General features: G+C 37.8%; 1 protein-coding gene across 5 annotated transcripts in view; it reads right to left on the bottom strand.

The window, feature by feature from the left end:
- LOC149572973 (RNA helicase family protein) overlaps positions 1-24,551 on the bottom strand; it is a 141,027-nt gene that overhangs the window by 22,361 nt on the left and 94,115 nt on the right. For all 5 annotated transcript variants that reach the window (XM_089814102.1, XM_089814103.1, XM_089814106.1 and 2 more), the window contains exons 8-9: positions 9,240-9,400; positions 6,298-6,483 (exon numbers count right to left, since the gene is read on the bottom strand). In XM_089814102.1, the coding sequence (XP_089670228.1) occupies positions 6,298-6,483; positions 9,240-9,400 (347 nt within the window). The remainder of the gene's footprint in view (positions 1-6,297; positions 6,484-9,239; positions 9,401-24,551) is intronic.

Raw genomic sequence — 24,551 nt, forward strand, 5'->3', positions numbered from 1 at the left:
TTATATAATTTGAAATAGGGATGCTTCCTATCGTAGATAAAACGGGAAAGGTTGTTTTCTAGTTGTTCTTTCCCAACATTCTCCTTAGGTCTTCCTATTGTTTACTTATGTTCTCTTCTTTAACAATTTTGCTTTTCTTCTCTTCCTTAGAAATTCTGTCTAGAGCCATGAACAAGTTTCTAGTGAGAGATCCTTGCTTGGTTGTTCTGGCTTCTAGGAAAATTTGGTGATTCTTCGTCTATTAGACTATTTGATTGGAATAACTCATAATGAACTCCGTGAAATTTAGCTTCCTTTTTAATCTTTGGATAGTCTCGTCGAGAGTGTTTGTGTTCTACTAACTTGTATTTTAAAGGAATCTAGTTGTAATCAAGCTTTTCGGAAATGGTTAAAACACTCATCTTCGGATTAATAGACTCGGGGAGCTCTTTGATGAGATCTATTCACACACAAAGCTGGGCTGCTAAGTAGTTTATTTGTCTGAGTTCAGCCCACATTTTATAGACGCCAATCATGTTCCCAATAGCCTCAAAAGCATCCTCATGCCACAAGCACAAGAGGGGAAAAGGGAACCACACCCAAACAAGGACCTTATAGGGAGTTCCAATGTTAAGATTCCTAGTGAATTCCTTTGAGAAGGAATATATACATGCCTATATCATAAAGGGATATTTTGATGTTAGCCATGATTTCTTATTCTCCATCTCTAGTCCTCTAGAAGCATACTAAGCTCAAAACATATTTCCAACAAGTGCTAGCCCTAAGAGATCAATCATCCATTCATATATATAGTCAAGAAAAATGTCTATAGTGGGGACTTACTTCACCCCATGTTTTGATGACTCAAAGATCACTCAATCATTGATAGGTTTTCTAGCAGGAATGCCAAAAATTATTCCATAACCAGTTTTTGTCTTCAATAAATTACGAATGGAGGAATTTGTTTATATGAGGAGACATGGCAAAACCAGGCACCCGAAAGAGGAAAGGTTGCAGCAGCAAGCGATCATAGCAGCAACTGTACCTTAGCCCCAAAGAAAAAAGCATCTAGTGCTAATCTTGATTTTTCAAATTAATGTTCTTTATTAAGGATACACTACTTAGGAAATAAACTAAACCCAACAATAGGAAAGTTTACCTTAAAACCCAACAGTGCATACTACAAACTTTCAAAAACACTTTCTTCTCTTCTTTTCTTCTGTCTATCTGATTCTATCTAAATCGACACTCTATCCTTTGAACCACCCTCCTTCCTCGACTCCACCCCCTTTTCCTTTTTCTCACCTCTTCTCCCTCCCATCCACTGTTGGAGTTTCTTTACCTTTTTCCATGGCTTATTTTGCCTGCTGCCCCCACCTTCCACATGCTAATTTTCTTGATCCTCGCTTCTCTTGTCACTACTTTACTACATGATTGATAATTATATTTCATTTAAAATAATGATAAAATTCTCAATTTAATTTACTATAGGGTCATTTACATTCATTCCCACAAAGACACCTAATGGATAATGCAAAAAGTTAAATACTACATACAAATGAGGGTTTTTTTAATAGCTAACTATAGCACAATAATAACAGATATAAAACTAACATGTATCCTTTAAGGTTAGCATAGATTCTAAAATGCTAAGATTCGGCAATGTTCAGTGTTCCCTTGAGGAAGGAAACCCTCAAGTTTTGGATTAAGGATTGAAGTCCTCCAATCCTTTTATGGTGATTTCCTACAAAGATCACATTTGAGCTAAAAATTGTTATTTGGGCTAGTTTCTGCATATCCTTGCTGCTGATCAGAACATGGTTATGGTTGCCTCAAAAGAAGATAAATTTGATATTTAATTGTTACACCCATAACAATTTCACATACTTCTCTTTCATGTGTCATTTGCTTTTTGATTCCAATGTTTTTTATATGTTGGTACCAAAATCTCATATTTTCATCCCCTTTTTGTCCCCATCCGCTTTTCTCATTTGTCCAAAACTCCATAAACTTTGCATCATTCATAAACAAATATCATGCATACAGAAATGAGGCAATTCCTAGAAAGCAAAACAACAACTTACATGATTGATGATTATATTCCATATAAAATAATGATAAGATTCTCAATTTAATTTACTATAGGGTCTGTTGCATTCATTCCCAAGAAGACACCTAATGAAAATTACAAAAACTTAAAACTACAAACAAATGAGGGTCTTCTAAATCCCTTTTAAAAACTTACTACATCTACTTATTTCTTGTTAGTGTAGTTTTTTATTTTTCCTATTTTGCTAGGTTTTTCCTACACTTTTAATAATCTCGCTTAGGTTAATAAAGCATGTCTTATTAGGTGAATGGTTGTGAGGTGTCACCTTCCTATATGTGAGCATCCATTAGCTATCTTGAGAAGATACTTTGCTACCTGTAGTCCGATAGATGGTTGCTCCTCATTGGTTGGTGTTGCCACCTCCTCCCTCTTCCTAGCCTATATAAGCATGGTACTTGGCTTGTATTTGTATCTCTTGTTTTTGCATCCTTTTAATGCTATTTTGCTTCTAGCATTTGCATTACTCTCTTGGAGACTAACTCTATGTTGCTATTTTGATTTTGTATCATTTGCATTCATAGTTTAGATATTTATTCTTTACACTAATTTTCTGGGTTATCAATCTTTTCAGATTCTAACATGGTATCAGAGTTTTTCTATGTGCAAGAGTAAATTTTAGTTTTCTTATTTGAGAGATTCGGGGGGGGGGGGCTAATAAATTTTGTTGTAGTTTTTTTAAAAACGAAGTATGCTCTTCTCTTGCATCTTTGGATGATCTTGAGAATCAGAAAAGTTTTGACAAAAACGGTTTTTCTTTGAGGTTTCAATCTCAAATCTGACAACCAACTTGCATATTTGGAGTTTTCAATCAGTATTGCAGGTTCCAGCATGCCATTGATGGACTTAGGAAGCTGACCCAGCATTTGCATGTCATATTTTGGTTGCTGGGGTCGTTTCTTTTTGGAGCCGTTTTTTACTGTTAAAGGCGTCTAATTTACACTACAGCAACATCTTCTGTACATCAGCAAAAAAAGCGTTTTCTGGGTTTTGTTTGCAGCCCCGAAAAAGCATCTGAGTATCTTTTAAATTTTGCATGCAATCTATATATTTTGCAGGACCGAGCGTGGAAAGCTACAGCCGTACCCCTCTCCGTTGGCAGTTGCAAATTTGAACGCAGTTTTCAAATGTCTCGTTCTTGCTCATACAAACTCCGATTTTGATGATTCTTGTTATGACCTTGGCTTTTTTATTGTGCTCTATCCACTAGTGGAGTTTTTTTTTGATTTTCATGCATAAATTTTTCAGAAATTGTAGATTCTTGGCCATGACTATGCACAGTTCTCGTTTTGGAAACTTCGGAAGATCATAACTATCTCATACGACCTCATATCGAGGCGATTCTTTTTTTGAAAGTGCATATTTTTTGAGTAGATCACAGTGGTGCTATTTGTTTCCTTGATTATTGTGCCTAAGTTTCACTTTCAGCATATGCTCTTCATGAGTGTTTGCAAAACATTGAAATCAAGACCACTAAGTATTTCTTTCTAGTGGTAGTTGTAAACACACTAAAATAAAGTGCCAAATCATATTTTTTTTGGGGGGGGGTTCTTTGATTGAGTAAAAAAGGGGGGCATTGTCGTGGCTGGGTTCTCTTCTTTTTAGCATTTCTTCTCTACATTTCTTCATCATGGATCAAACAAATATGCCCATCCTAACTCCATACAATTACTTTGAGTGGAAATCACGCATGACAATTCACTTAAGGAAAGCGGGATTAAATAGGATAACTATGGGACTTGAAACTAAACCTAATAAAGATGAAGATAAGCCTAAGTGGTTTAACAAATGTGATGAGGCATATGGAACATTGTGTTTCTCTGTTTCTCTTGACTTGCTATTTCACATTGAGTCTTTGGATACACCAAATGAAGTATGGACAAAGCTAATCGTTGGGAAGTACATCAGATCGATGTGAAGAGTGTTTTTCTTCATGGTGACCTTCATGAGGAGATCTACATGGAGCAGCCACAAGGCGATCTACATGGAGCAGCCACAAGGCTTCCTTCAAGATTCTTCACTTGTGTGCCGTCTTCGAAAGTCTCTCTATGGCCTCAAACAGGCTCCTTGGGCCTGGTATGCCAAGATGGACTCCTTCCTTCTATCAGTTGGGTTCACTCGGTGCCATTCTAATCCTAATGTCTACATTTTGCAACAAGGTGATTCGCTTCTATTTTTGGTTTTGTATGTTGATGACTTGCTGATCACAGGAAGTTCTTCACCCACCATTAAGGCTGTCAAAGTGGCCCTTCAGGACAGTTTTTTGATGACTGACTTGGGCTTGTTGCATTACTTTCTTGGGATTGAGATCCTTCAGTCTCCTTCTGGGATCACCATCACACAATCCAAGTATGCTCTAGATTTACTCTCGAGGTTTCATATGGCTGACTGTAAGCCTGCTCCGACTCCCTTCCTTTCTGGAGTCAAACTTGAGGCTCAATGTTCTTCTCCACTTGTTGATGGCACTTTGTACCACCAACTTGGTGGGAGTCTCATTTATCTGACTCATACGAGACCTAACATCTCCTATGCTGTAGGCATGGTCTCTCGATTCATGCAAGAGCCCCATGAGTTGCATTGGAAAGCAGCCAAGCGGATCCTTCACTACATTCAAGGTTCTCATAGTTGTGGGATTCACTACGCACCAGGTATTGAGCTTGATTTGGTGGGCTACACAGATTCAGATTGGGCAGGTGATTCTGAGGATCACAAGTCTACTTCAGGGTATAGCTTCTCACTTGGATCAGGTCCTGTTTGTTGGTCGAGCAAAAAGCAGTCTGCTATTGCTCTATCTTCTATTGAGTCTAAGTATCGGGGGGTTGTAAATGCTGCCACTGAGGCCATTTGGCTTCAACATCTTCTCATTGAGTTTGGTATCCAGATTAGATGGCCATCAGTCATATTTTGTGACAACCAGAGTGCCATTCAGATCTCACAGAATCCAGTTCATCATCAGCGGACCAAACACATAGAGGTCCACATGCACTACATCCGGGAGCTCATCCATGGTCATGTCATTGACCTTTGCTATTGTCCGACTTCCGAGCAAGTTGCTGATATCTTCACCAAACCCTTCACTGAGTGCAAGTTCCTTCATTTGCGAGCTTTGCTGGGGGTGCGAGATGCTTCATCTTTTGGGGGGACCTCTTCCTCTCACTCGGAGTCCTAACTTTTTTTTTGGGGGATCTCTTTTCTCTCTCTTTTGGGAAATCTTATGTACATGGGTACCTCATCAGGCTTGACTTGCCGGGACCCATTTCTACATCCACCTAAGCTTCGCTTATGGGGGAGTGTTAGTATAGTTTTTTATTTTTCCTATTTTGCTAGGTTTTTCCTACACTTTTAATAATCTCGCTTAGGTTAATAGAGCATGTCTTATTAGGTGAATGGCTATGAGGTGTCACCTTCCTACATGTGAGCATCCATTAGCTATCTTGGGAAGATACTTTGCTATCTTTAGTCCGATAGATGGTTGCTCCTCATTGGTTGGTATTGCCACCTCCTCCCTCTTCCTAGCCTATATAAGCATGCTACCTGGCTTGTATTTGTATCTCTTGTTTTTGCATCCTCTTAATGCTATTTTGCTTCTAGCATTTGCATTACTCTCTTGGAGACTAACTCTGTATTGTTATTTTGATTTTGTATCATTTGCATTCATAGTTTAGATATTTATTCTTTGCACTAGTTTTCTGGGTTATCAATCTTTTCAGATACTAAGATTTCTATCATTCACAAGTGGCAAGTCAACATTCAAAATCTTTATAGATGAAATTTGATATCAATTATTTTAACCCTATGAATAGTTCATATATTTTACCTTGTTAAATTTTGCTATATAAGAGAAGCCTATGTTTAGATTAGAAAACAATCACGGAGCTCACATGTTGTACCGCTCTTTAAGTTCAATGCATAAAATCATTCTTGATGCTTCTCATTGATTCTATGTATCTTTTCAAATTGGAAAAACACAACATTCTATAATAATATGTTTGAAATTGTAAGAACCATTTAGAAGACCACATCAGTTGCATTTAACAACAATTCTAAAAATTACCACTCAAAGATGCATACTTACAGATCTCTACGCAAATAAAAAAACAAAACTTTCTTATCTATATAGCTAGGTGGGCAATAAAAACTAAAAGGATTCTACCCCAACGACACAGGGAAAAATCATAACATACTTTTACAAAGTGTACAATGAAACTCACTTGGAAGGTTTATCCATAAAGTCAAATCCAATCACGTCATCAACCCCCAAGGCCTTCAGCTGGAGTACAACATTGGAAAGATTGCAACGCTTTATTTCAGGGACAGTTGAGTCTGTAAGTTTTCCAAACTCTTCTTCAGTGTAGAGGCAAAAACATTTTCCTGGTCCTTCTCGCCCTGCACGCCCACTGAAAGAACAAAATGACATATAGATAAAACAGTGAAGGATAATAAAATAATGGGTTTAAATCCAGGAAGATGCAAACATTTCTAGTAATATGTTATATAGCTCAAAAATAGTATCCAGAAAATAGCCCTGTAGCTACAAATCTTCAATGGATGGCAAAATATCACTTCAATTTTACTAGTATCAAACCTTAAATCATTTAGTCTTATAGATTACAGAAACAAAATGGATACCTCTTTCATTTGAAATTGATAATTAGATTCTATCCACTGATCACATAATCTAGTCGATAAGTGGCAGCCAAGAACCTTAAAAAAATGTTCTCACTTGATTTTAGCTAAAACCATTTCCACAGACTTAGCAAGCTAATCACAAAACAAACTAATTTTGTTAAGGGATATATATCCTTGATAGTTTGATTACCAGTTGTGAAGGTTTGGGTTGTGATAAATCTTCAGATTAAAATATCTGCATATCTCTTATAGACTTTGAGTGACATGACAAAACGAATAGCCCTATACAGGAACTGTGCTCGGAACATTTGGACTAGGTGAGAGGTTTGTTAGAATGGACCTAATTATTTTGAAAGATGCTTCTGCTCAAATTGGCATTCATAGAGGACTATCATATTTCTTCTGGATCTAAAGATCTGCTAGGTAAGGGTGTTCAGTTGCCTCTTGTGTTTTCAGCAATGGAGGACTTTAAATTTCAGTAAAGAGATTGTTAGTATGGTAAAACAGTAAGAGGAACAAATCTCCCTCTAAAGAAATACTTCTGAAGTTCAGTTTGCTGATAATAGTGCTTTATTTCCTATTCTTGGTGAGGATAATATGACTACTAAGCAAGAAATGTGGATGCATATTGAATTGTTTCATGATCTGAGATAGATGTGGATATATCTCACTTGTTGGAATGGGAAAGCAACCCTATGCAGTGAACAACAAAATAAAGCAGCAATGGCATGGAGCTTGCAGAGAGTATCTTGGAATCCATTTTTCTGTTGAACAGAGAACCGTCCTTGAAAGAAATGTGGATCTGATTCTTCAAGAGTTCGGCAAAATTTCAGGTGAATAACAATCTTGTATGATGACAAAGGCATGTAGACTTCAGATGTGTCAAAAAATTCTTCTTCATTCACTGTCTACTAGTCATCATGCTGGACCGCTGGTTATTCACAAGCTCCAACATTGACCATTTGGGCAAGATGGTTAGGGAATTTCTGTCAATTCCATAGGGGGTGGCCCATATCAATTTCCCTCCAGCACCTGCTCCTAATGCCTCTGTGGAGAAGGTTCAAAGAAAAAGAACTGCAATTGGATGGGAGTATTGTATCAGAAGTAATAAGTACTGGTTTGGGGTTTACAGATAAAGCTTTAAGGAACCACCTAGGCTACAATATGTATGGTGTGAGGTATGCAGGAAAATACACATGTACAGTAGTAATGAGGTATAATCCCAAAGCATGTATCCTAAGGGAAACCTGTTTGAAAAGAACTAAACAAGATTACCAATTGTCTGATGACTTCTCAATCCAACGTCCAAGGGCCAGGAAATTCAGAATAGTCTGTCTTTGGCTTACTTTCCAGTTACACGTTCAAAAGGAGCATGTTCAAAAATTCGCACAAACAGGATAGTTTGCCTAAAACAATATTGTATGGAATAATTGGGAGGTAAATTGCAGTCACCTCCACCACCTAATTTGCAGCATGGGAATGAAGAAAATGTTCTGTTGAACAGAAAACCACCCTTGAAAGAAATATGGAACCTGATTCCTCAAGGGTTTGGTAAAATTCAGGTGGATGACAAGCTTGTATGATGACAAAGTCAAGTAGACTTCAGATGTGTCAAAAGACTATTTCTTCATCCAGTGTCTACTAGTCATCATGCTGGACTGCTGGTTATTCACAAGCTCCAACATTGACCACTTGGACAAGATGGTTATTCAGCAGTTTACAGACTCCCACATTCTTCACCACTTGTAATTTTTGTTTGTCAGTTCAATCCCATTATCGATTAATCCTACTATGATCAAAATAAATTCATTTATTCTCTAAATTCATTCTTTATATCTCTCGTGCATTTATTTACGTTTAAACTCTATTCTGTGTAATTATAGTCTACTTTCCCCTGTTGGCTTTTCTTTGGCCAGTCTTTTGTAGTCCCTTGGACCCACTTGTTGGTCTTCTGTTGGACATTAATAAATTTAGCTTACCTTATCTTATAGTTTTATTTGCAGTGTTTTTGCTGTCCCGAGTCCAAGTCAAATATATAGGCTGCCAATGTTTTTAACTGGTCTGTGGTTTTGAACTATGGTTCATGTCCTTTTAATTCAATTTTATTGGTAAGTAAATGATAAAATTTGCCTCAAGTAAGCAGTCTAGCTTCCACTTCTTAAGAGAATAGGAGGAATATCAACTTCAATTTTGTTGAATTTTAATTTACAAACTTACCGCTATAGAGAACACAACAAACTCTATTTTGTTTATCTATATAACTTATTTACAGAGGTTTTGCTGTTCCAAGTCCAAGTTAAAATTGGATGCTGCCGCGTTTTTGCCCAGTATGAGTATTTTGAACTATCAACAAATTTATCTCAACATAGCAATCTTGGCACAGTTTCCACTGGTTTCTTTAGAGAACAAGAGGAAAATCAAATTGAAGTTTGCTGACTTTTAATATCACAGATAAAAAGCACACAGCTTGTTAACTAGAGCTTGCGATTTTGAAATGGGTTCAGATATCTTCCAGGATTCTCACCTCCTTTGAAGAGCTTGAGCTTTTGAAATCGGTATCACAACCAATGATTCCATTCCTATACGAGGATCATATGCACGTGCTTTTACCAATCCTGGATCTATAACATATCGGATTCCAGGAATTGTCACCGAAGTCTCAGCAATATTTGTTGCCAGGATAACCTGGACCAAAACAAAGATGTCAGGAACAGAAAAGCAAAACCATAATAGAATTTATACCAGTTAACAAACAAATTAACTTAAAGATGGAAGATATTCAAACACCAAAATAAGTCTTGTCCTTTTAGTTTGATTTGAATATGATGTAAAAGTTAACTAAAATAAGAAATGCACTTATAGCATTTTAGAAGCCAAAATAACACATTTTTTTAAAGATATTAAACAGCAGATTATGCCTCCTGCAGATGCCCAGGCCCTTGAAACTTTCCCTGTTACTGCAACTCTCAATCTGTGCCAACTTCCTTTCCACCCAAACCCTTGCACTTGTCCCATCTTCCATCAAATGAAGTAGGATATGAGAGATAGAAGTATAAACAGTCAAGATAGGTGGGTTTGACCTCATCCAGGAGCTTTGAAATTGAACTCCTGGCATCTCCAAAGGCAATTCTGGCTTTTTGGCAGTATTTAACTTTCTAAGATAGAAGACTGGTAAGTTAGTGCCAGAGCCTATCAATTTAGCTTTACATTTGATTATATGGAAGAAGGCAAAGCACTTATAGCAGACTAAATAAGTCACATGCTCGCATAGATATTCAAAGCATCATCATAAGTGTGATTGTGCCCTAATTATTTAATCGTAAAATAAAAACTGGATCCGATGCTAACACTTCAAATTATGGAGCTTTAGGTTATGTTATCTCACCCATTTTCCCATTTCCTCATGCCCCTTGGCACCTTCCACTTGCCCCCGTTCCCACACCCTTCTCCACTTCAAGGGTGGTGACCCTGAGCTCTTTTCCTCTCATCTCAAACAGCTCCTTCCGACAGATACCCCACCCCTCCCTTGCCCCACCTTCTCCCACTCCCTCGCTTGTAGCCCCACCTTGTTCTCCGCATCTCCATTGCTATTTGGGAGGCTGCCATGCTGGCCTTCCCTCACTCGGGTGTCTACTCTGGGCCTACGCCTGCACATTCCTGTCCCATGTGTTGGTTCCCAAAACCACAGATTGGAATTCCAAGAGCTTGCCAATTCTCCAATAGGATTCCAAATCAGTTCTGGCCAATGAACTCGAATAATTCAAATTCCCCTACACTCCAAGTTTCGTTACACCTAGGTGGGTGAACCTTTACTTCAAACCTGATCACCTAGTTCAAAGCTCTTCTATAGCGAATTTAACTTTGTGAGTTCTCTAGTTGGCAAGGTCCTTGCACTCGATCAATTTAAGTCTATGCGATTGCTTTGATATGATTGATGATATGATATAATAGCTGATTTGGTGTTTGCAAGAAGGATACAGATAGATTACTAACTTCAATTATAAATCCAATAATTAAACTTCAATGATTTTAAAAGATCAATGCATCTGATTATCTGGGCAATAGAGTCAATCACAACGAAGACTATTATGTACAACTTTATGAGACAATATTTATTTAAAATATCATCAATTACTCCTGAGCTCTGTAAAAGATAATTTTTATATGCAACTCTACGTTAGCCAAAAGGAATTTAACTTCTTAGGTAGGAAGTCTGATCAACCAAAGACATAGAAACTTTATATGTTTCACATTATTCCCTATTTGTTGAACACAATATGCGGAAAATACCCAATGCAAAAAAAAAAAACATGTTGGAATAATTAAATAATCCTTTTATTGATCATAAAGGACGAATCCACACTCTAATTGCAAATCTCTTTGCCTCCAATAAAAATAAACTTAAGGGCCTTTTATTTTATTATTAAAATAAAATATTTGAATTTATATTACTAGCCATGTTTTATAATTTGCAATCCTCCCTACAAAGCCTTTTTATTATCTCTCCTTGTATCTTCTTTCTCGAATGTGTCTTGTTGCTTCTGCTTTCAATGTTCTTCTATTATTTATATCTTTATTTAATATGAAAAGGCATATCCCTTATCAAAAGATATATCTCATTGTTGAAACATGTCCTTTCCTAGGTAAGATGGATTAAGGAATCACATCTTTTAATCTCCTTTTCCAATATTGATGTAGCTTTTATGGTGAGTCTAATCGGTGATATGAACTTATCATTATGTTATCACTAATTTTATTTCTTTTGTTCACTAAATTTATTCTGATGACTATGATGGAGCCCAAATTTTTGCAAAAATTAGGGCCTCCATTTATGAAATAATGTTGGAAACTTAATGAAGTATTTAATTTCATGACAAGATATCAAGCTGAGTACTTATACATCAAACTGATGAAGGATTGCCTTTGATGCAAATATGAAAATATATATATGCTATATACATTTTAGGAAACAATCAATCAAGTGTATGTATAACTATTTGACAAGTGTACATGTCCTAGTGAAAATCACGTAGTCCATCTATGGGAGAAAGTCAAATATTAGAGAACTTTCAGATTTGGAGAGGATTTGTTACAGCAAGTAGAGGATTGAAGAGAGAAACTTTGCTAGTGGAAAGTTCCCTAATTTTTATATTCAAAAAATAAATTCAGTGGTGAAGAGCTTGAATATTGTCACATCTTCATACAAACAAAAAAAATTATATTTGTGTTTGTACCATTGAAGTCACTTCTCCATACCTGCCTAGGTGTAGCAAAGCCTGAAGTGCAGGGGAATCAAGGTGGTTCTCGTTCATTGGCCAAAACTAATTGTGGAATCTTATTGGAGAAGTGGCAGGCTCTTGGATTTCCAATCTGCGGTTTTGGGAACCAACAGATTGGCGACTTTGCTGGGGAGAGTTGCTCGCAACAAGTGTTGTACAGTTACCCAGAGTTTCAGATATTGCAGACCAGAATCAATGGTAGTTCCATCAGTTTGATTGGAAGTGTACTCTTCTGGAAGCGAGAACCCAGAAAATCAATACATTCCTTGAAAGAGGTGGTGACTCTATGCAAAAGGATTTCAGTTGGTAGCTCTGCTAGGGGAAATAATTTGATCATGTAGTATGGAGAATATGTACTATGATCAGGAAGCAGATCTATGTTACACCATGGAGGAAGCACACATACACCCTTTAGGTGCATTTTTCAATTTGGAAAGATATGAAGACGAGACATCAGCACATTTGTTTATAAGGATGGTGAGTATTTTTCGAGAAGTACCTTTAGACGTCAAGCCTTCATGCAAGAAACTAATAAAAAAATTTCATGAGTTGGGAATATCGCTAGATGATCCTGATTTGAAGCTTCTATTTCAAATATTAGATGAAATTTCAAGTTATATATCTCCTTTGAATGCATTTTTGAACTTAGAAAAGCAAGAAGATGAATCTGCAACACAATTCTTTATGAGGATGTTTAATGCTTATCAAGAAATACCTTGGAATGTAAACCTCCATCCTCTGAACTTCTCAACAGGATGCGAGAACTTGGTCTCTCGTATGATAATCAGTTTCTTATCTTTCTCAAACTTATGGATAATGAACTTGTCGTAGGGGAGAATGGATGTAAGATTGAAGTGATATACGAGTCAAGTGAAGTTTCAAATTTGAATAGAGGACATTCCGAAGTAGAATCTAACCACGATGAGACTTGCATGACATCAAGCATCAATGAATATGAAAAGGAAGAAGAAGAGTCTATCAGTGTAGAGGAGATTTCAGCCTTGTTAGATCTGGAATACCAAAAACATGTTGAAAGAAATGGTCCAATTTTTTTCTCAATCCACCAAGGTGAGCAAGTTGATGGATTTGTACACACTCAGGAGGTACTAGATGAAAGAGATGATCATTCCAAAGAATCAGTTAGTGGAGATGAAGTAGAACAACATATGGCATATGAAGAGGAGGAAATTTCAAATGAAAACTCTCATGAAGCCATGCCTGAATTCTCTATATTCCCGACCCCGTTGTTTGAATCACATCTAAAATCCTTGTATGCCTGCATGGATGAACCATTCAGCCTTGTCGTAACTTGAAGTGGCATTCTTGTTTGGTTCGAACGACATTTGATGCAAACATAGCCTCTTTAATAAATTATATGCACCACACCCAATAAATGTTGAAACCCACGGTGCCTCCTTCATGACTAGATAGAGGTGCCTTTGCATACATCTCTAATGTCTCCACCGCATTCTTACAGGAATCAATTTCTTTTATAATCGTGAATCCCTCCACATTGTGGAGGAGCATCATGTACATTTCAACAACGGCGACATGTGCTTGGTTGATTCTTGTAGCGTCAAATTCCATGGGTACATCTACTTGAAGCATATCAAGTCTATCCTGAGCTTTGCAGCTATTATTTCCCTGCAATGTTTCTTCTTCACACTTGGGACTCCCTTATCTTTACTATTTTCTTAACAACTAGCCAAGTATGAGGAGTGTGGGCGGACCTGATTTCACTGCTATTGCTTCTATCTTAACACCTCAGATGAAATGTAATCAACCCGAAGTGAACAACTTGATAGCTATATTGAATTATTTACTTCAGCAACCCATTATCTCTTATGTCATTCTTGTCCCATGAAGTTAGTTCCCTTTGAGAATATAGTAAGTCATATTGAATGTTGAGAGTATTGATCGTATGACAACAGCTACATCCTATTTCCTTTCAACCGGTGTGAACTTGGGGTTTTATTTTACTAATTTACTATCTCGGATGCCCAGTGGGGAAAACGAGGCTGTTGGAAATTCATTCATATTATGAATCTTTAGTGGTCATGAACTTAATTGAGAAGAATTTAAAATTCACACCTTGATCATACACATGTTGATGACGCCGAAGTCATAGGGAAAACTCAGAAATCACATGAGCTATCTATAGAAGATTGTGAATTTAATGTGCCTCTTGATGATCGGGTTTTTTATCCTTCATTCATGCGTGTCCATAACCTCTCTAAATTGCTATTGATATACATGGTTCAACATCGTGTCATCTAAGCCATGATCATTAGAGGGTTTCCATTTTCCTGATAACATCCATTCAAGTGGGAGTCATGCAACCTTCTGTCATAACTCAATAGCAAGGACATTGTTTATACAGAATTGTTACAACGTGCCAATCATTAAAATTCTGGAGTATATGGAGAGACTGCAGAGGTTAGAACTCTCAATAGCATGCAACATACTAGTAATTGGGCTTTGCCTTCAAACTTTGAAGGTAATGAAGGTTTTTAGATTCATCGACTTATTGTTTTCTTGATTCTTACTTATCTGATCTCAAATTTTATATTGTTTGCAATTGCATGAAGAGTAGTGACAGATTCCTTTTCTTTGAATCAATGACAATACTCCAACAAGTCTCAAACATTATTTCTCAAATGGAGGTCCTAAATTTTGTAAAAAATTAGGGCTCCATCACTATGAACCATTGATATGATGCAACTTTTCACTCTCACCTTTGCCACACCTTCACCCACCATCACCCTTTCTTCCCCTTCTTGCGGCTGTCCTATCACCTCCTCCAATGTAAGAAGAGCCATTTCATTGCCCACCACAAATTCACCCTCCGCTCTTCCCTCCTCTACTCCCCCAAGTCTTTCCGGCACACCATGTTTCCCCATCACTCCATCCCCCCCACTAAGCTTGAGCAAAGCACCTTATTCTCCCATTTCTTTTCTCTATACGATACCCTCGGCCATGCTCTCGTCCGGCCCACCCCCCCTTCCATGTGCCACCATTTCACTTGTCTGACTGTTTTGGAGGCCATGAGATACATGAGTAGTAGTAGGGCTGCTAATGAGGAGGGCTTTTAGGATGAGCTCTTCAAGCTTGGTGCCACAATTCTTGGTCCTCATCTCTTGGAGGTCTTCAACCATGTGATTTGTTTGGGGTTCCCTCCCTCTTGGTCCCATCAAATCATTCATCTAATCCATAAGGTCTGCCCTTCCTCTCATCCTGGTAACTACAGAACTATTATGATTGGACACACTTTCCCAAAGTTGTACGCTACAGCCCTTAATATCCTTCTTTCAAGAGAGCTCTATCAACAATAAGCTAGAGCCAAAGGGAAGGCAATTTTCAAACAAAATTACCAGACTATGGACCACATCTTGACTCTTTGCACTATCATTGAGGATGCTTACTTTCACTCCTCAAAGGTCTACTGCTGATTTGTTGAATTCTGCAAAGCCTTTAATATGGTTCCTCATTGGGCACTTTTTCAAAGACTTCAGGACATCAGCATCTCAGACCTACTTATCACTATTTTCATGAGACTTTGCAAGTTGGTTCTTGGTCGTATTAAGATTCTTATTGCCTTCTCTCACTTCATTAGTAGCACCATTGGGGTGAAGCAAGGATGTTCCCATCTTGTACTCTTTTTAGCATATATATTGATGAGCTTGAGGACTTTCTCCGTGATCACCTTCTTATGAGTGATGGTTGCCTTCTTCACCATATACTGATTCATATTTTGCGCTTCATGGATTATGGAATTCTTTTGGTCTTCTCCCCTGAGGACCTTCAAAGACAATTGGATTGTTTGGCCTCCTTTTGTGACTTGAGATGGTTATTTGTAAACCTGGGTAAGACTAAGGTAATGGGTCTTTAATCGCCTTAAGACTTCCCATCTTCACTTATTTTCGAGGGTTCCAAGATTGAGATTGTTTCAGCTTATACCTACTTAGAGGTCAGATTCTCTGGTTCTCGTTTCAACTTGATGCTTGCTATCCAAACACATATTTGCAAAGGGTTCCATTCCCTTGCTCTTCTTGAGAAACAATGCTTCAGACATCACTTATATGAAATTTCATCCAAGATGACACTTCTTTACACTATCATGTGTCCCATAGTTCTTTATGATTTTGTGTTTAAGGGGCCTTCTCTTCTGGAGTCTGATTAGACCTCTATTAAGCGGGTCTAGATCCTCCTTTGGCAATTTATCAGATGGAGGCGATCCACACCTCATAGTATTGTTCTTGTTGAAGGCCATCTTTGACCTTGTTTGGTTCCTCCATCATCTTCGTGGCTTTGCTGGCTCCAAAAAGGGTCGCCTAAGATATCTATACCTTGCCTATTGCTCGTCTAAGCCCCTTGCTCTTTCTTCTACGCCTTCCAATCAATCTCATGGGTGGTTTGTTGGGGTCGCTTCCCTACTAAGTATTATCGGGATCTTGATTGACCACCTTCCCCATTCTAGTATTCTTTGGATGCCCTTCCCAACCTTCTCCCCAGCAAGCAAAATCCGAATAGATGCATCGAAGATGATTTCTAGAGACAATACATTCACACCACTTGGGTCAACCCTCACAAGGGGCTTCAACCGAAGATCACTTTCTATAATGAGCACTTTTTAGAGATTAGGAATGATATCATTGTCCGCCCTTTGTATACTTCCCCTCACTAGTAGCACTACCCTAGGATTCCTCACAAGATTTCAGAATTGGTTCCCATCATCTCCATGTCAAGACTGACCACTTGTTGGAGAGATGTGACAAGATTTTTCATCTTTGCACTCTTAGTGAGGTGGAGTTGGTGGAGCACTTTATCTTCTGTTAGCCTATCTATTACGAGATTAAAGGTAGGTTCTATTGTCTCGCTCCATTTTGTCCTTCAAGTACATGATCAACAATGTGTGGCTCTTTACCTTCAAAAGGCTATTTTCTTGTGGGACCACTCTTTTTAGCGTTACCTGTGCTCTTTATTGGATCAGCTCATTACCTATTTCTTGCCAGAGATGGTTTGTGACACCAAAAGACACTTGGACTCGCCTTTTCAGCCTAGATATGTGAGACCCTGGAGTTCGCAAATACAGAGACAAAGATTCAGATCCACTCCCTCTTCTAGCTCGAGATACCTCCAAAGGCAGCAGCACTGTCAGCATCACCCCACTAACACTACCACATCTATGAATTACCCCTCTGTTCGGAGGTTTTTCTCGATCTCTTCAGCTTCTTAGCAGTGTTTGGCGTGGTAGGGTTACTGTCTTGCCCCTTCCACCCCCAAGCTATGTAATGTCCCCAAAAGGGGACATTAGAAAATTTAAAGACATTCATATAATATTAAAATTGACTATGAGAGCATGAATTAAAATTATAAAAAGTCAATTTAATATTATAAAGTGGGCTAAGGGTGACCTGGAGGGATAAGACGAAAGGATAGGAAGGTAGTCAAAGAGTCACAACTTTGAGGATTAAAAGGAAGAGACTCATTCATTTGGGGAATCCTTGGTTTATGATTCATATTTTAGTTTCTCTCTTTCGAGAGTTATTTGGAAAGCTTGAGCTTTCACCCAGCATGAGGACGTCAACCCTCGTGCCGATAGATAGTGGATGCAAACCCATCATTTGTGGAGACATCACATCAAGTGTCTCACATGTGCTTACAGGTTATTTCCTAGTATTTCATTCTGACTATAAAATTGTGTTTAAGATTGGACCTTTGAATGCAAGTTATTGTATTGTTGTTGTATAATGCAATAACATACTTCAAGGTATTTTATGAGGATCTACTGGTTTATATTGTTGGTTTTGTAATGCATCGTCATATGTTTATGTTCTGAGAACTACCTTGAGGTAAAGATCGGGTAAATATCTATAGGGGATATTTCAATGGTATCAGAGCTAAAAATCCTGCCATCCTGTGAAGTTCTTCTGAAAAATTACATAAGTTAAATCAAAAGGATTTTTAGATTGTCTACAAAATTCAGGAAGCTTAATTTACTGTGGCTTATAATCTTGAATGGAAGTTCAGACTATCTAAAAAGGGGTTTGAGCTTAAATGTGCATCATTAATAAAATATTAATACTTCAAAAGTTTTATGGGACTTCTGTTGTAGCTGGGAAAAAAATGATAGTGTGAACCATTATATAAATTTGGTCTTGGTTTGAATTTTGAAAAGAGGCCGAGGGTAGAATCTATTACCCAAGAAAACGGAGGTCTGTTTTGGCAATATCCATTGAATGTCATATTCTCGAGAACAACAATCTGAGGAAATAGTATTGTCACAGAAGATTAACTTGCCGAACTTATTTTGTTATTAAATTGACACAAAATAATTAACGCCAGGGGTGAATATTAAGACAAAGAGTAATTGGTGAAGATTACTAATGATGGAAACTTCTTAGTCATGCACACGCATCTATGGAGACTCGGTTAATGCTGATGAGCCAAAGAAGAAACGATTCATATTTCCTTGAAATCACGAACATGAGTTCTTTCGGAAGCTAATGGGGAACAATGATGTTCATGTGTCGAAATAAGGAAATAAAACTTGGATGGAAAAGCCAAGACCAATAATCTCTTCTTGTACTACACTATTCACCAGATTCTTCTAGAGTCAATTTTCATATGGGTGTCGAACCTAGTCAGTCATAGCTGAGATTTGTTCACCGTAATAATCCTCCCTTGAAGGAAGCCTCAGAGATAGGAGTTGTAATGCCTTTCACAAATTTAATGATAGTAATCAGGAAATTGTCGTTCCTTCAATCTGGCTGTGCCAAGAATGGATAGTGATGACTAATTAAGACAGGGCTCTACGTGGACGTTTCACAGAGCATATTCTCCTATATGTGTAGAAAACACATATCAAGCATTCTACATTTGCAAGCACTGGGGATAGACCCATCAGAGATTATTACATGGTGAAACAAAGCCAAGTGGAATGAACTAAAGGATCATCTTGTGTGCGTTACAGGGAAAGGAGAAACCAACAGGCATGAATGATTTAATATATAGGTGTCATGGAAGGTAATGACTCTCACAACTAGACATCATGCCAAGCAATAGTCGACTCAACCTGGGCAGTTACAAGCATAGGAGATAAAGATTGTATTGAGGCAGTAAATGCTTGGCAATATAGTTATTGGTGTTAAAAAAAATTCAAGCGAATTCTCTAACCTGGCTTTGACGAGTTGAAGGTTCAAATAGTTTAAGCCATAGTTACAACACCCTGGGGGACGGGGGGACGGCGAAACGGGGGGACAAGTTTCCGGGACGGGGGGACAGAGGGGCCTTAATTTGGGGACGGCAGGGGGACGGTGGGGGGACGGCGGTAGGGGACAAGAGGGGTGTATATATCTATGCATATGGTATTTTAAAATGTTAGTTATGAAAATATGTATTGCAATATAGGATGTAAAGATGTAAAAGAGTGAATACTTGAAACATTGCATTGAATTGGAACATCGAACATTAAACATAAATAGTTGAATTTGCAAATAGTGAATAGTAGGATGTCCCCCATCCTCGGTGGAGGTGGTGGAATCTAGTGGCACCGCTGGGGACGGGGAGACGGAGTCCCCAAGTCTCCGGTGCGTTGAAGTCTCCGAGACGTCGGGCAAAAAAGGGGGGGACGCGTCCCCGTGTTACTATGGTTTAAGCACTCACTGTTGATTATCATAATCCAACTAGAGGCAGTGGACCAATCGGCGAATCTCATCATTACTGTGTGGAGTCTCTGTCAGAACCATTGGCAGTTACTGGTGTTGAGTGAAAAGAACTTTTACAGGAGACAAGAAACTACTATTTGCAGACAATATTTTGAAGGTTAATGGGTCTGGTAAGATCATGCAGCAAATCCTATTGATAAGTGATGTTGTTGCTTACCAATTGGGTGCACACTGCACAGTGGAGTAATCTTGAATAGCTTTGAAGACAGTTGAGAAAGTTTGTCTGAGTAAGTTGAGAGATAATTTTTTCACCATCATTGTTCCAACCGAATATGACACTCTTTTAGCAAGTTCTCGAAAGACAGAGATTGTAGCAGTTCTTGTTGAAGCAATTAAGAAACTTTCAGATAGTCCACTTGAAGTTGTTTTATCTAACAGGTTCGAATGTCGTGTAGCCTCAGATACAACTAGAGAAACGTTCTTTGAGCAAGTGGAAGGTGGTGTAAAGACGAGGATTATAAAAAATGACACATTGGAGAATTGGAGTTTTGAGGATTATCTTTTGAGCAGACTGGAAAAAAAAAAACTGGGCGACAATGATTCATAAATGGAGTGTTGTGACTTCATCAGAGTATAGAACAGGGAATTGGCTATTTATGGTCCTATTCCTGAACATAGGAGCTGCAAAACCAAAATACAAGGATGCTTGAGTATGGAAAACCTCCAGTTCCTGCATTTTTCTAGGGACTGTCAACCCAATCCTGAAACAAATTCATAAAACTGAGTTCATGTTGGCACCCACTCAGAATCCTATACGTACGCACTCAAGAGGGCTGGAGCACAAAGAATTGTATGAACTGTTGACAGAAGACATCTTTCAAAGAAAGATATTCAGATTACAAGAAACAGCCATACCCTACAGAGATTCATTGCTTAAACTAGACACTTGAGGAGCATTGGAACTTAAATTTTCTGTATTAAATACTTATAGAGTCACTAGTGTGTTGGCAGTGTTAAAACTTTGTTGTCATAGATGTTCTCTTCTTTTGAAGCTTCTGTTAATGCTCCAGAAGGATTATTTGTGAAGGTAAGGAACAGTGTGTTATGAAACGTAGAATTGGGTTTACTGAGGATGAATTGTTCACAATCTGCTACAACTCAAACTCTATTACCAGAGATCAGACTCATAACAATATTAAGCCAGAAGTCATAATATCAGCTGTTAGCGGGCCAGTATAACATTTTGGGATAAAATTAGAAGCACATGAAATACTGGAACAGGAGTGAATGTAATTTACTGCAGTTAGAATTTCCAGTGAATGGGGGTTAATATTGGTGCAACCATTTGTGGAAGAAACAAGAAACAGAACAATGGAAGATTTGAAAAAGAATGTATTTTCAAATGAATTTAATAATACTTTCAATGGCCCTTAGTTAAGCAACTTGTAGAAAGAAAAACAATTGGGTTGGTTATACATACTTGGGTTGCAATTAGAACAAATGGAATCTTCAAATGATGTTCTCTCCAAATTGGAATAGATAGAAACTTATTTGACCAATGTAAATCGGCAGATTGTAGACTCTTAAATTGAGTATTACAACCTTCAATGGTGACTGGTCCAGCCCAAGTTTATGGAGCATCCAGATAAACGGGTTAACTTTGTGGTTGTTTTTTGTCTCAATGAGATTATACGAATATCATCACCTACAATAGCCTACAATGATGTGGTGTAGAAGAAAGTTTTGCAACTGATACTGAAGAACTTGAAGGATTTACAAGTTAAAGGAATCCCTATGAGGCAGAACAGATTTGCTCGACATGTGAGGACACTAGTACACCTGATCCTGTTTGTAGGAATTGTAATAACAAAGAGGAGGCAAAAGAAATTCAGACCAGCGCAGGGAAAAATGTAGATAAGATGATTTCAGCTGTGGATAAGGAACATACAAGTTTCTACGTAGGTTTGGAGGTTAGCTTTGACAAATATGTTGATGAGGCCGGTTGTACTCGAAGTAATAGTATGTTGGGGTCTTTGTGTAATGAACAATATGTTTCTTATACACATGATATAAATTTAGGGGAATAGTCCAAGATGACACTGCAAGACGATGAACTGCTTCAACATGACAATAATGAGATGCATGCCTTAAAGAATCAGCTAAAGGCTAGTGAAGACATGGTTGTGGCATCTTTGGTACATTATGAAAACACTCATAGGATGGTTGAGATTCTCTATAGGAAGGCTCAAAAGGGAGTGGAAGGAGATTGGCTTGTTGCTGATTTGCAGGTAGTCAAAATAGCCCTTGAATCTATGAAATCGGATTATTTATGCCTGCTTTCTGACAAGGATTATATTCTCAAAGTTGTTGGAATATATGTTGATCAATTGAGTAAAGGAAAGAATGAGATTAGGAGCTCAACAGGGAGTTAAGTATGCTCATAAGGCATTGAATGATGCGCAAATTGCTTTTTAGAAAGCAGAAAATCAAGTTAGGATCACAAATCATTCTCGAGAGCATGAGAGTAAAGAGAGGCAGGAGTTTTTCAAAGAAGTAATTGATGAACTTGATAGCATTCAGCAGACTTATGACTTGGATAGTTGCCCCAAAAGACCAAGTACCAAAACTTCATATCACATTCAGCTTATAGACAACCTTTTGTTTGAAGTAGATGCTGATTGGATAATGCAGAACCCACTATTCGAGTCCAATGATGGCACACCCATTGATTTTGGTCAGGAGTTTCGGATTGACAATTGTTGTAACCAAGAGGTTATTGCCTTGACAGAGGGACATAATGCTGATTACAAATCAGCCTAGGATAGTGATCTGGCAAGCGGTATAGCTGGAGTGCAAACAAAGAGAAGGGCAGCATTGTGGCAATCGAGTAGCTAGAGTACTCCACCCACTATGGGCACAAAGCAGCAACATAGTACAAATAGTTGGGAAGATAGATGGCTCCTTTGTTTCTGGGATCTGGGAGGGACATTCCCATGGTTCATAATGTTTCCAGGAGTTGGTTGGCACACAGTTGAATTCCCATGATTATTTGACCATAGTGGTGCTTGTGATTGGGCTACAAAGCTGCCTAGAAATAATCATCTTTTGTGCATGCCTAGAAATAGAATTAGGTTTGTCGAAAAAGACAATTGTATAAGTAAGTTGAGGTTTATGGAGGGTGAGATAGGAGTCGAGGCTTTGCTAGTAAAATATAAACAATTTCCTATGATTGCTATGCATGTTGAAACTCGAAGTGAACACAATTCTACAAAATGGAAGAGAAAACATAGTGATAGACAAAGCACAATTGCAAGAATGTTAAACTTACAATAACAGGAAGAGGCAAGAGATGCAACTATCAAATAGAATTATCCATCAGCTATCTCATTTCATGTGGTATATTCTCCCTATTTTATAAACATGTTAAAAAATCAAACAATAGCAGTTCCTCATATGCCCCAAGAAGATCATAGAATACATACACCCACCTTGATAGAGAATATTCATGGATGAGATTTTGTGATAGGCATGAGACAAACCTAGCTAAAGACAAGTTGTTTGATTATACTAGATGGGTGGGATGATATAGACATTGGCACCTCATCAATATCTTAGTTAAATGTGAAGTCGATATTAATTTTCCTAGATTTGTTTTATCCAAGGAAGTACAAGGATGCAGGCTTGCAATATCCATTTGTTGGAGGCCACCGAGGGGTTGGGGCCTCAAATGCTATAGAAGTTGTGAATAACTTAGCATGTATTAGTAAATTTATTGGTAATGGAACGATGATGAAAGATGCTTACAAACACATTTTTTCATCCCCGTGTCATAATCAAGCTTTTAAAGACATTAAGAAGATAGTGTTAGTAAGAAATCTAGGGGTCACAGACCAGATATTTGAACCCCAATAACATCCTTAGTGTTGTAGTTTATACCTTGGACATGATCCTATTAGGGGAACATGGAATTAAATCTCGAAAGGAGGTTAACGGAATATTACCAACATACATAACACATCATATTGGAACCAAAAGACAATTGAATTATTTATATATTCATATTGTACATCATATATTATTTTCTCCAACTGGTGATTCCATCTTACAATATATTTGTATCTTGAGAATGGGATGCAACCAAGTTACCTGGGGATGCATCCCCAAGTTTTTTTTCTAGTTGTCTCCGACTCAGGGATAGGGGATGCTTAGGGGACTTTGACTTCCAATTCTAGAGGAGAATTGACTTCCACTTCAACTTGTAGAGATATTTGACTTTGAATCACAAAATAAAATAAATCAGCTATAAGATTTCTTTTAATCTTTTTCTTTTGTCTACAATTTTGCTTGTTTTCATTCACTTAAAAATTAATGTTCTACAATATATGTAGTTCATAGAGCCCTTGATAATTCTACTATGAGTTGTTGATGAGGAAAAGCCTACTATGGGCTACATATACAAGGGCATAGATAGGACCAAGAAGGCCATTAGATATGCCTTTGGAGAAGATGAGGGTAAGTATCATCCCATATGATAGATAAATTGATAGGAGCTAGCACCTTCAGCTTCACAAGCCCATCCATGCAGATGCTTATTACCTCAATCCTACATTGCATTTCTGCCTTGATTCCAAAGTGGATGAGGAGGTTCTTAATGGGACCTACTTAGTTATAGCGAGGATGGCTACCAGAGATACTGAGGTGAGCACTATACTATATGATATAGAGGCATTTGATAATGCACAAGGGGAGCTCTTCTCTCATCAAATTTGCAAATCAATTGGACAAAATTGCAACTACGCAAAAATATTTTTTAGGTACAAGATTTGATTTTATAACTTGAAGTCTTAAAGTTGGAAACAAGAATAAATTATTTTTCTTTTTCTGATCTTA

The sequence above is a fragment of the Cupressus sempervirens genome, chromosome 2 (assembly GCF_028749045.1).
Source record: "Cupressus sempervirens isolate cs-2001-9-10 chromosome 2, ASM2874904v1, whole genome shotgun sequence".
In the NCBI taxonomy this organism is placed as follows: Eukaryota; Viridiplantae; Streptophyta; class Pinopsida; order Cupressales; family Cupressaceae; genus Cupressus; species Cupressus sempervirens.